Genomic DNA, 13,724 nt, shown 5'->3' with positions numbered 1-13,724 from the left:
GTAAAAATACTATCCCAAAATGTTACTAGATCTGCGATTTAAAAGAGTGGGAAGATTAAAAGAATTTTGAACTTCTCCATTTAGGATTTTAAAACTCGGAAACTATATGGCTGGAAATTATTAAAACAGAAATTAGGACGCGAGAGATAAAAAAATTTAATTGCGCTCTAGATTATGGGGACTGAAAACTATGGAACCCGTAAAAATACTATCCCAAAATGTTACTAGACCTGCGATTTAAAAGAGTGAGAAAGATTAAAAGAATTTTGAACTTCTCCATTTAGGATTTTAAAACTCGGAAACTATATGGCTGGGAATTATTAAAACAGAAATTAGGACGCGAGAGAAAAAAATTATGAAAATTGTTAATTCCGCAGCGTTTACGCGAGACCTCTGCCCTTTACCTTAGCCCTCTTAAATGCGCTTTCGAATTAAATCCTGTCGAATTTCGTACTTCATTGTTTTCTATTCGGTAGGAACGAGATTGAATAATATAGTTCGAGTAAATGGCCGCGGGTAAACCGATCGTCGCAACCGATCCGTTTGCTTTTTAATCAGGCAAACAGACTTTGTGCTACTTATCGGCTTCAATTTTCCTACGAGCGAAACCAAAAAATAATTAGCCGTGCAAACACCGCGTTATATATATATATATATGTATACGGCGATTTCCCGCTCGAGCGATCAGCCGTTCTTGTTCCTGCACTGGTGTGTACGCACTCTCGTCCATTTATTTTAGGGGTATAACCAGAATGGAGGGTGTAATACCCCACCAGCTATGGGGTCCCATATGCTGCGCGTACGGGAACGTGTATCACCGCTGAGTATGTTTTGATTTCCCTAATAGTCACGTTAGAAAAATAGTGCGTCCGGAACCAATCGAGCCCGAAAAACGATGACAAATGCGATTTCGTTCGACTTGGTGCCTGCGAGCAGCCTAAATCCGATTAATGTATCCTGATCTCTGTACTCTTCGAAAATTGCTAACTTTAATTCAGTTTAATTTTCAAATCGCCTGTGTTATTATTCCGTTACAAAAATTGTCCGATTATCTCGCCCCTTCGAAAATTCGAATTGGATTAATTATAATTTCGAATAAAATTAATATTTTGGAATGATAAAAATATCTTCGTACTCTCCAGGGGTTCACAGATCTGTGCCCAAAGTTTGAAGCGGGTACGTTTGTTAGTTTCGTTGTGAAAAAATTGCCAAATCGGTATAGTGCGTCGCCAATAGGTGGTCGAACCCCCGAAAAATTAGGGGCACCGTTGACATAGGTGGAAGTTGAAGAAAGCAGAGGGGCGTAGCCCCGGCTAAGGATAGTGGGTGAGAGAGATTTCCCACCGGATCGTCTGATTCGACCAATGAATGGCAAGCCCATTTCAGTATGCACCGTGTACGCCGTTTGCTTAATAAGTTTCCCTTATCGATGTGTGTCATCTACGAGCAGCCAGTGGAGACCCGTCATTATCGTCCCTATCTTGGTTAACAGTTTTCATCATTTTCATTCAGAGCGTCGCTGCCCAACGCACGCGCAGTGCTGGCTGGGACCATACACTTTCACCTGATTAGCTTTCAACGGTACGTCAAAAGTGGAGTACCATTTAATAAAATGATAATAAATCGTCGAATCAAAAATGATTTTGTCGAGCTTACGGAAACGACAAGCGAGTAAACAGTGTTCCGTCGAATTTCATTTAGTCAGGGATTAAACTAAAAGGGATTAAAAAATACGATGGTCGCTGCGCGCGTTTTCTATTCGACGGGAGAGGCGCGCGAGTGTTTAAATACTTACGGGCGCGGCAAGTCGTTTGATTTAACGCGGCTAAAAGAGACGTTACGGAGGGGAGGGGCCCCGCGTTATGCGAAAACGCCGTGAAATTGCCGATGAAATATGTATAGGGAAAAGTTTGAAGCGGACCCCTCGTCTCTGGTGTTATTGTGGTTTTCAATGGGGCTGTCTGTCATCCGCGTAAATACCGACTCACGATATTCCCTTCATCGAGTCGAAACGCGTAACAATCAATCGTTACCTTAATTGATTGCGATTGGTGAAGGATGCTCGAGCGATTTGGCCGACGTCACAATGACACACGGATTGTCAATCAGTCGCGCTTGTGGCGTTAATGCATGCAAATTTGGCCGAATCGTGGCACGTTGTCTCGCGCGGTTCCCGCAAGTCTCCATCAGTATGGATTCGATATCAAAGGCGGTCACAGTATTTGTGGTTCGCTATCCATCGGCACGCAAATTTTACACCGGTTTTTTTTTTCACCCGCGTTCCACGCTCGAACACACCATCGGAAAATATTTTTCGCGATTTTTATTCGCGCAACGGTGCCGCTCCTTGTGTTCGAATTTTGGTCGTCTTCAGTTCCGCCGTCTTTCCTGCTCACCCGGTATTTTCGAATTGTAATGTACGATGGAAAATAAAACGGCAAGTGGATCGTTAGTGGTAGATTTTTCAAAAAACATCTCGACAAAATGCCGTCGCAGCGAATTTTCGGTGAAATCGTTATCACGGGGTTTCGTGGCGTTCATCGCGGTATTAATCGCGCAGTTCGGCGTTTCCCCATGAAAAATTCGGGCATGTCGTCCCTTCGAGGAGGCCATACGTCCAGGGAAACGAAACGATCGTCGTCGCGCGCCGGCCGAAATGGAATCCGTCAAATTGACGGAGGGTAGGCGCAGCGGATAGGCTAGGCGCGCCGCGTCGCTGCGTCGAGGGTCGCGTTTAGGCTCGTCGGCAGCGACGGAGGACACGCGGGGTCTCGCAAAGCGGAGGGCATGCGAGGGCTATGATCGATGTCCCGAAATTAAGGGCCTGCCCACCGAGCAAAATAAAGTTAGCCAATCGGGCCGACGACGAATTGCCCGCTCTCTCTCGCGTATCGTCCTGCAACGACCCGATGCCCGATTTTTTCACCGGCCGATCCCTGTTTTCCAGGGGGTGGCCGTGCCGATTGCAATTCGAGAAAGAGTGATGCGGGGGTTGGAGAGAGAGAAAGAGTGAGAGAGAGAGAGGGAGAGAGAGAGGACGGTGAATCGCGGAACAGGCCGCGGACGAGGGAGAGGATTTTCGTAATTATGGAACGGCGTTTGTCCCCGGGGATTCGTCAGTCGACGGAAGAGCCCCTGGCGCTCTACGGCCACGACAATGCCATTTTAATTATGCATGTTAATTGGTTTCCGAGTCCGGCGTAATACCGCCTTCTCTAGGACTATTCTCGCCGCGCATCTCCTCGTCACGTCGCTCGCTGATCGATGTGACACACGCCGATCGATCGATCGCCGCGGATTAAACCGTTTCCCATGCACCCTGACCATCCTCCGATGAATACCGAAAAACGTCGGCGAAGCTTCCAATTGTTTACGGTGTGCGCATTTCACTTTACGAATCAAACGCGTCTTTGTAGAAACTCGAAAAAATTCGTCATCTTTGACTATTTATTGTGAGAAAACTAAACTAGGTAGAGCTAGAAAACTTTTTGCAATACGTTCGGACATGATTCAGTATTGTGGACAAATTTTTGTTCCGTGCTGCGTTCGATGGTTCTCACTATACGCGACGTTGACTGCGACTACGAATTAGCAGCACTACGAACGACTAGAAGTAACCTAATTCGAAGTCACGCGTAAAATAGAGCATCTTTAAGATTTTATTACAGGAAAACTAGATGATGTAGAATTACGAAATCTGTTGCAATACATTCGGACATGATTCAATATTGCAGACAAATTTTTGTTCCGTACTGCGTTTGATGGTTCTGACTATACGCGGCGTTGACTGCGACATAGTACGACGAACGACTAGAAGTAACTTGATTCGAAGTCAATCATAAAATAGAGCATCTTTAAGAATTTATTACAGGAAAACTAGATGACCTAGAGCTAAAAAACTTTTTGCAATACTTTCGGACATGATTCAATATTGTGCACAAATTTTTGTTCCTAGCTACGTTTGATTGTTCTCACTATACGCGGCGTTGACTGCGACATAGCATTACGAACGACTAGAAGTAACCTAATTCGAAGTCACGCGTGAAATAGAGCATCTTTAAGAATTTATTACAGGAAAACTAAGCGATCTAGAGCTAAAAAACTTCTTGCAATATATTCGGACACGATTCAATATTGTGGACAAATTTTTGTTCCGTGCTGCGTTCGATGGTTTTCACTATACGCGACGTTGACTGCGACCTAGTACGACGAACGACTAGAAGTAACTTGATTCGAAGTCAATCATAAAATAGAGCATCTTTAAGAATTTATTACAGGAAAACTAGATGACCTAGAGCTAAAAACCTTTTTGCAATATATTCGGACATGATTCAATATTGTGGACAAATTTTTGTTCCTAGCTACGTTTGACGGTTCTCACTGTACGCGGCGTTGACATTGACGTAGTACGACGAAGTTCGTCTCATTTGATTAGAAAAAGGATGGCAAATTGCGATCTCAGAATTTGCATTGCAGGTCGAGTATACGATTGCGGATTGTTTACGCACAAAAGGCAAGGATTCTGATTGTTCTGGTTGGTCGACGGACTGTTCCCTTGAACGTTCAACGAGGGAAAGTGATAGGTTGTAAAAAGTGGCCATGTTTAGGCAGAAAATCCGGCACCGCTTTTGTTCTTTTTCTAGGCGGATATACACAATTGATGGCGGTTGCGCTGAACTTTCTGCACAGTTGAGTGAGCATGTCACAATCGACCAGGGCTGTCTCAATCAAAGTGGCATTGATACCCTTCGCTCATTCTCCCGATCGGGGCCCTCTGCTGCTCTGCACTGCGGTTTTGTTCGAGACCGAAAATCTATTAACCCGACGATGTGTATACATACACGTATGTTCCAACAAACAACGTACACACACACGCACGCCCCCGCGTCACTCTCATATAGGTCGCAGGCTAATTTTAATGGCCGGGTAGGCAAAAAGCGTTACGAAACTTTCAGCCCCGAGTGGCCAATTTTATGCAAAAAATAAAAAAAGAGACAGATAATGGTTACAAATACGCGCTGTTAATTTCCATTAAATTGACAGGCGAAATCGTTGTTTCATTCGATTCGAAATTAAAGTTTATCCGAAATCCGGATCACGCGAAAAGCGCAATTGAAAATACCGACGATACATTTTCCGGGGATCTGAGGATAAAAAGTAGAAAACGGTTGACACCCTACAAATGTTCGTTGCATAAAAATCAACTCGAGCGCTGTTTCGTTCGATCCGAAATTCAAATTGTTCTAGATCTCGTGAAAAATTGGAAATGTGATACGTTTTCAGGAATCCAAGAATGTCGGGGCTCGAACGTTGGACGCGAGGTTCGCAGTAAATATTATTAGTGCAAATGCGTGATAAACGTAATCCGCATGCTAACTCAATCCTCTAATCCTATGGATCGTTCATTTACTCCACGTCCGGCACGATCTACCGCAAAACCAACCTGAGAGACGTAGTCTAGGGTGGCGCTCGATGTGACACGCGACCGCAACGTTGCTGCATTTACATTATGTCACGGTTTATACGATGTTACTTAGGTGCGTGCGTGCCATGTGCCGAACCAGCATTTTCGAGATTAATTTTTCTAATGCTCCGTTCAACGAGTTTCGCCTCCGGCCACGCTTATCCGTCGCGCGAACAACATGCCAACCTAACCGGCCTGTCTGGAAACATCATCGATATCCTCGCGGCACACTCAACGCTCATCTCTTCGCCTCGGAAACAATTCTTTCCGATAACATTAAGGAAAACCGTGCTAAACACCTGAAACCTGTTCTCAAAAACTCAAACCGAAGGTCCAAGTCTGCACACGTCTCGACTATTTGGATCAAATAGAAATTATTTGCATTTTTTAAAGAAACCCGGTAAAAACCAGGACTCTACATAGTACTCAGAAAAATTTCTGTTGAAAATCGATTGTTCCGAGAGCATTAACACTAGATTCACGGGACCCGTCAAAATGGCGTAGTCTAATATTTTTAAATTGCAAATATTGAGATTGTAAAAATGCATCGATGAGCAATTATTTCACAAATTGATTTCTTTGGGTACATATTATTTAAAAAATGGCTACGAACTTTGATCGATACATTCATGTTATTTTTCTAAAGTAATGTAAAATGGTCATTTTTAGTGGTCCGTAAACCTAGTGTTAATGAGAAGCATAGACACGGGATCTTTCTACTGGTCAAAATCGTTACAATGGCACCAGCGAAACAATGGCTAGAAAATTGAGCTGTGAACAGTTTGCAATTATTATTGTCGCGAGTATCGCACGTGAAGTAACTACAGCTCGTGGAAGCGCACAGGCCAAGGCGTTATCCCCATAACCGAGTGAAGCGTCTCGCAGCAGGTTCCTCAAACAACGACAACCATTTCCGTGTAAGCCATAAACAACAGCCACGTCGTAGCACGCCGGCGCTTAAATCCTCGGGTCGCTGATACGAAAAGACTGCTAGGCGCAGAAAAATAGTTATGTGCAAGCCTACTAGGCTTTACCCGTCTCGAGCGTGTAACACATATCCTTCGGGAGAGAGAGGGGGGGGGGTCCCGAGGATGAAAGCTCTGCGACACCGTTGTATTGAAAACCGGGAGTTGAGCACCTCTGAGCGCAAGATGTCCTCCTGAAGACTATCTCGGCCTGTGTCCCGCGGGAAACCTCTTCCTTCCTACCGTTCCTATCTCAGGACACTCTATAGTCTATTCAGATACCAGGCTCACCCTGCTACTCCTATGTTACCTTGTGTATATGTGTGCTGGAGAGAAAGCAAGAGAGAGAGAGAGAGAGAGAGAGAGAGACGTAGAGAGGAGGAGGAGATTAGAGAGGAATAGAGAGGAAGTAGGACAGGGAGAGAGAGCAAGAGAGAGAGAGAAAGAGTGTGCTTGTATTTCCAAGGACAAGCAGTAGAAGGTGGTGGAGGTATAAGTACGCCTGAGTATTCGAGTGCTCTTCTACCTTGCAGCCTCGCCACACCTCGTAGGAAACGTATTTTGCAAGCCTAAATATCCCGGGTTTCTAGTCGCGACACGGTCTGCGACGCTATCTCGCAGGTGGGTACCTTCAAGAACGAGTTATCTGGACCCTTATTTCGCAGATCGTTGCGACAGATGATAGGGACGGTAGTAAACTGATATCATAGACGACCGTGTCTCTAGGAGATCAGATCGAGCGGCTACTTGCTCTGCCCGATATTCGACGGAACACCCGACGCCTTTTTCTCGATCGGTAGATTGTTGCTAGGGGAACTACGATTTTTCCTGTCCGGTTTTCAATCATTCCAACTGATCGCTGATCTCAATGCAAATTCGACAAATTCATCAATGTGGGCCGAGCTTGTGTATTTATTATCCCCGTGCACCTTACGGATGCATAATCTGACATTTCTTATCAATTCTAGATTTATTTGCGTTCTTTCAAACTATCGGAAATATGTTTTACTGTACACATTGTTGTCCCAACATTAGGAAAATTTTGTCGGGATCTACTAGGTCCAGAAAGGCCGAAGAAACACAAATGGTCAATTTTAATTCCACAGTTCCTGTAATATGGTAACTTCCTGCTTAAACAATGGCAGTGTCTTTTGCTTTAATATTGCTTCAAATGTCCCGTGAATAGAAGTTCAGAGTATTCTTTATTGGACCCTTTGAAATAATTTTCTGGTATATTTTTCGACGAATCGACTATACCGCCTTTCTCCATTAAATAAATACTAGAATAAAACGAAGAGCAAACATGTTACTGGTCCAGTTAATTATTATCAATTACCTCCCCTTAGATTCCCCGTTTCTTGCTTTGTAGCCACTTTGATTTTACGATTTACGGACTATACTAATGTCAGTGTAGAGGCGAGTAGTTCGAGTATAATGACGTAAGAATAGTGAAAAATGGTTGCTCACCGGTCGATGATCACAGGGTCGCTCGGTGTTTCGTTTCGGTTCCCGCAGCTCTTCTTGTCGCAGCACCGACTGCAAGGCAACAGAACACGATCAGACATTGCTATGCGTAATTTTCGAACAGCTTTCTTTTCGGGGTGGGGGGGGGGGGGGAGTGCGACACAATTTTTTCTTTTCTCGGGGACTAAATTCGAGTATCGGATCCAGAGGGGTCAGAACTTTCGTCTAAAAACTAACCCGGAGCCCTTGAGACCTCCAAGTTCGGGGGTGGATAGCAGTCGGGCCGAAGTCCCATGGGTCAATGAGTCAGCCACCCCCGGAGAATGACTACATCCTCGTGTGTTTCGTTACGTTTGGGGTTTGCTGGTGCCGAGGGTGGTTGCTTGCATAGAGAACGGCAGATCTTCTCCGCGCGTTTCGAACAATATATTTGTGAAATGTGTTTGCTATACGGAGTGGTCCGCCGAAAGGTAGCTAACTGTATCTATTTTACGAATTTAAAAAAAATTGACTACCTCTGGATGCATTTTCTTTGAGCATGCGTGTCCACGGAATGATACACTTCAATTCGTCAAAGTAAGCTTACGGATGTTTGACGGAAATATACAAATTTCCGTGTATGCAACCGAGAGGAACGCGATTTTCTTGAGACCTCATTTTCTGATATGGCTGACACGATATATCGCGAGATCTACTTGTCCAATAGACCTCAAATTTCCAGAAAATCTCTGCTATCGGACGAACCAAAATCTTCGATAAATCTCTAATTTTGAAAACTACGTGAATATTTAAATGATTTCCTATGAATCGGTTATTGTCCCTCGAGTTGAAAATGGACAAAAATCATGCGAATTCAAAGGGGTGGTAGAACACTGCGATAAAGAGTTAGGCTAAATGACTGAACATTTAAAAATGGTTGCAAGCTCACCTGCACATCACCTCGTGTGTCAGCAGTACTCTGCACATTTCCGGATTCTTGTCCTGTCCCTCGTACATGATGGCCTAAAACATTAAAAAAGGAACAAGAACACCATTGCAAAATTAAAAAGAAAGATGAAATTTCAACATGAGCAGAGAAGAGAAGACGATTTAGGGACTAATGGGGAATCTATTGGAGGACCATAGAGATTACAGATGCAGGTCGCCCCGAGCCCCCCGTCGACTGCTAAGTCATGGTCGGCCTACATAAATCCGTTAAGCTTCCTCCACGACCTTCTGATTGATTTTTATTTAATGACAACGCGTCGTTGCCCTGTGCTCGTGCTGTTGCCGTGCGGGGAAACAAGACGGCGGATTAGCCGCGGAATAATAAAGCGCGGGAGGGCAATCTTCCTTTGATCTTGCCGTCCGAAATCCTTGAAAGAGCGCGAAATTTACATCCTGAACGCGAGCTCATCCTTTCCGATACGATCTCGCCCATTCGATTGCAAAATACACGAAATTGTCCCGTATTGAAATTATTTTCTACACTAAAATTGGTGGCAATTTTTATTCGACCTGAAAATAATTTTTACCGGAGGAAAGAAATTTTGACTTGTTCTGTCTTAACTAAAATAAAGGCATAAATAATGTCAGTTGCAGTTAAACAAATTCGTAAAATACACGAAACCATCTATATTAACCCTTAGCACTCGAGTGGTGACTCTGAAGCACCACTAGAAAGAAATTGTTGTGGCATTATTACAAAATTTGTATTAAATAGAAATCGGATCAGCTTCGTACGAATAAAATGAAAATATTCCAAGACGGAAGAAAAATTTAGTTTCAGAATGAAAATATCGCCGAGCGCAAAGGGTTAACAAAAATTGAGCATCTCATTTAATTTTGATCGACACAAGGCTCGGCGGAAGATATTTTCCAAAGAAACGCATCGTGTCCTGTATCATCGCGCAGCTGATACTAAACTCGCGCGTTTAATACTTCGTCCAGGGGATGGCCTCCGTTTGAAAAATAGCCTACGAAGCGGCCGATCTGCATAACGAAAAGAAACGAGATGCGGTTCTCGTTCGGGCAGTCTCGCACTCGTTTCAGTGGTCCACGTTAATCGTATCAGTTTCGTAATTTACGTCGAAATTCCATTCATTCTTGTTCGCGCGTAACGACCGAAATTGCCGGAGTTTGCGAAGAAGCGATAAAATGTAAATACCCTGAAATACAGTGTCCCAGGGAATTCGTCGGGTTGGCGTCGATGCGTGCTCGGTAGGCGAGAGAGGTCGACGGAGGCTACGGTAACGATATGAAATACACATTTCGCCTCGGCGGCAGTTAGGCGTGCAACTTCTCGGATCGCATCAAATATTTATACGAACGAAATAAACGAATTGCAACGTAAACGAACCACGAGGATCGCCGGATACGTGACGCTAGGTAAATCAGAAAGCGGATCCTCCGGCGAGGAAAAATGTCGAATACACAAGGCTGTTTCAGTGTGTGTGTGTGTGTGTGTGTGTGTGTGTGTGTCTGTTTAAAGGGGTGCATGTTTTATGTGGTGCGTCTAGAAATTTTCTTCTTGCGGTTTTTCTAATTGTTACGGGCCTGGATTAGTAGAAAACTGAGAAATCCGTTAAATCGCAATTTTGTACTCAATTTGGCACGTTATAAGCTAGCGGAAACTGTTGTAAATATTCACAGAAGATTATTCAGATCGACAAACTAATATTTGTAACATTTTCTTCGTTAATAGTGACAACATGGAGGTACCACAAGAAAGACGAAGACATAGAAGTATTTCACAAAATTTTCGACTGATTTTAATCCTTATTTGAGAAGGTCACACTGAAATTGTTCATGATTTCTGTCTTATTGGTTTGTAGAATCACTCCTTAAAATATTTGTGAATGCAGAGTTGAACAGGAAAGAGGAAAACCGTAGGTTCTCGGTAAAAGGAAAGGGAAAGGACGCATAAAATGTTACGTGCCCTTCGACTATTACTGCTTTTAATAGTCAGCCGACATGCGATCTTATTTGTACCGAGAATAATTAACATAAGTGTCCGCCTTGTACGCATTAACCCTAATTCGGGGACGAAGATGGCGTCCACGGAACGAGCCTGTTATTTCTTACAGCTTCGATTTTCGAAATACAGACTACGAATTATCCGCTTTTCTAGCAGATTTTTCAAACCCTTAATTAGTCTAATATTAGCTCCCTTGAGACGTAATCAAACTTCTAATATCCCAATTTTTCCAATATTTTTCCCGTTTCAAATCGGTCCACAAAATGACAAACGATATTTTTTAATTTCGCCTACACCGAGAAATGTGAAACTTCTGATTTTTCAATCGTTTCTTATAAAAATGTATAACTCGGTTAATACTCGGAACTCGGCGTGGAAGCTTCGCGAGCATGTTTTCAGGAGATGTTATCATCGATTTACGGAAGAAAAAATTTGATTTTCCCCTCAATTTGTCGCACTTCCTGCCGTGGATTTCAAAGAAACTAATAAACCGGTTTCAAGCTCGCCGGCATTGCTTGTTTAATCTTGGTATAGCTGTCTGTAATGATCGCTTCTTTATATTCGTAACAACCGGACGGTCAATACGAAGGCTCGTGATACGGCATGCGATAGTGTTTGCTCGGTGGCCATTACCACCGGTGCGCGACACGTGTTGATTTTGCGTAGCTGTCGCACTTACGAGCAATTTCGAGCAATTACTTTTTACCACGTCGTTCATTCTCGCGAAACGCTAACTCCTTGTTTGTCTTCGTCGGTATTAGGGTCGGAACCGATGCCTGCTTATCGATGACGTATGTACGTGTACACGTGAACGTGCACATAGATCGATCGGTTAGCTCGCTTTCATCCGACGTCAGCTCTGTACGCTATCTCGGATCTCGTTGAAGCCATAAACGATTGTACACTTGTCAACGTTGACGCTTAACCTCTTCGACGATACCGACGCAGGCTCGCCAACATTTCATTCCTGCTCACGCTTAATTGCCTATGCGCGTGGGCATCGTGTCTCTTTTCTGTTTTCGTCGAGACAACTGTATTGTCGCGGGTGTTCGTCGTTGAACGTCTTCAGTTGAATCGGTTCTAGTATAACCAGACCGGGGGAATGTCGGCGGTGCGGACGTCTCCGAGGATATATCCGGTTGCGAACCCCTAGGGGCCCTTCCTGTGGCGCCCTTTGGTCCCAGCAGATTCGTTTAGGCCCCCACTACCGGCCAATTCCCACGGGAATTACCTACGAAGGACTTATAGCGATATTTCTCTCCTTAAATCGATAATTTGCCACCTACCAAAAACTAACCGCCTCACACTCTGCACGAAACCATTTTGCAAGCTTCAACCTGGCGACCTGAAGAATCTACCAACAGTCCCGAAGAGTATGTTTCGCTCGATATAACGACAAAAATTGCATAAGCTCCGAATAAGTTCAATCTTACCAACTGCACAAGTTAAAAGATACCTGCTCTAGCTTTGACTATCGTTTTCCACCTGGACGGGAAAACGAGGCATCTCCAATTACAAAATTGTATTGATTTTATACTCGGTGTACCAGTTCGAAAGGTTACTTGATTTTCGAAGCCGGTCGGTTTGCTCGAAAGATATTTTCGGAGGTGTCTTGATCGAGCAACGTTGAAAAAAGATTGCCGCAATCCTCCGAAGCAAATATTCGGCCGGCGAATTTCAATTCGCGAGCTCGGCGGAGTTCTTCGAAACCGAATCAAGTGGACGGTTATAAATCCGCAATAATTTGCTACACCGAGCCGGGCCGGTAAGCCCGTGGCGAAGCCTTCCTACCCCTAAGCTGTTCTTCAATTTCTTCGCTTCTGACCAAGATATATGTATAGCTATGTCTGTGCCCGTATCTGCTCCTGCGTCGGCGTAGACGGAAACAGAGGGAGGGAGAGAAAGGGCGAGAGAGAGGGAGAGAGAGAGAGAGAAGGGCACAGGGAGGCGAAGAGAGAGAGAGAGAGCCCGGGAGGGCCCTCGAGGAGAAAGTAGGAGAAAAAATACAGAATGTCGAGAACTGCCGCGGCGTTTACCACTAAAATTTCCAGAAAAATACGAGTAGCTACCGCGGAAAGAGAGCGAGAGAGAGAGAGAGAGAGAGGGAGCGCACGCCGAATGGCGCTAACAACATACATACGTTGTAAACGTTCGGGAACGAACTTCCGGCCCGCAGGAAGCCCGGAGAAAGATGGGAAGGGCCGGAATGCGCTTTTTCGCAGGATTAAAAATGCTAAATGGTAATTAGTTCCGGGGATAAAAAAGCACTTACAGGATGGGGGCAAGCAGCGAACCGCGCACCGGCGTTATTCTAAATGAATGAACAACAGGAAATTGTACGTAACCCTTTTAAGCTTCAACTTCTATCCGACGCTGGAGATGATCAGTCGGAACCCTTCTTCCTTTCGTTTTATTTTTTTTTACTCTCGTTCCGCGGCGGAACGATCGCGTCGTGCGTATTCGAAAACGCTCTGCGGCTGTCTGCGTGCCTTCGACTATGGCAGAAACCTCCACACTCACTTCGGTCCTCCGGAAACATTTTCAGAAACCGCGTTCTCCGCGTACGATCGAAAAACACAACCTAACACGATAGACTCCTTATTGCGTGGGCTAATTGAGAGACAAAACTGTTAAGAGAATTTTTAAATAATCGAACACAAAGTGAAATGGATACAATTTGACTTCGCACAGCAAGCAGAAAATCAAAGAGATAATATTGGACGATCCTCTTTCGTTTCGGCAAAGTTAAAGAAATCTTTGCGCGTGTACGTTCCCGCAAAAGTTTATAAAAGTTCCGAGGATCCTCTAATCCTGAAACATCACCGAGTCGAATCGATATCGTCCCCCGGACGTCGCGTATACGCGCGTAATACTG

General features: G+C 44.4%; 1 protein-coding gene across 3 annotated transcripts in view; it reads right to left on the bottom strand.

Moving 5' to 3' along the window:
* The window catches only part of Kn (EBF transcription factor knot), a 95,812-nt gene that overhangs the window by 58,285 nt on the left and 23,803 nt on the right, over positions 1-13,724 (bottom strand). For all 3 annotated transcript variants that reach the window (XM_076803101.1, XM_076803102.1, XM_076803100.1), the window contains exons 5-6: positions 8,822-8,895; positions 7,897-7,965 (exon numbers count right to left, since the gene is read on the bottom strand). In XM_076803101.1, the coding sequence (XP_076659216.1) occupies positions 7,897-7,965; positions 8,822-8,895 (143 nt within the window). The remainder of the gene's footprint in view (positions 1-7,896; positions 7,966-8,821; positions 8,896-13,724) is intronic.

The sequence above is a fragment of the Halictus rubicundus genome, chromosome 17 (genome assembly GCF_050948215.1).
Source record: "Halictus rubicundus isolate RS-2024b chromosome 17, iyHalRubi1_principal, whole genome shotgun sequence".
NCBI lineage: Eukaryota > Metazoa > Arthropoda > Insecta > Hymenoptera > Halictidae > Halictus > Halictus rubicundus.
Note: the sequence above shows the minus strand (reverse complement) of the source record. Positions and strands in the feature narration are given on the sequence as shown.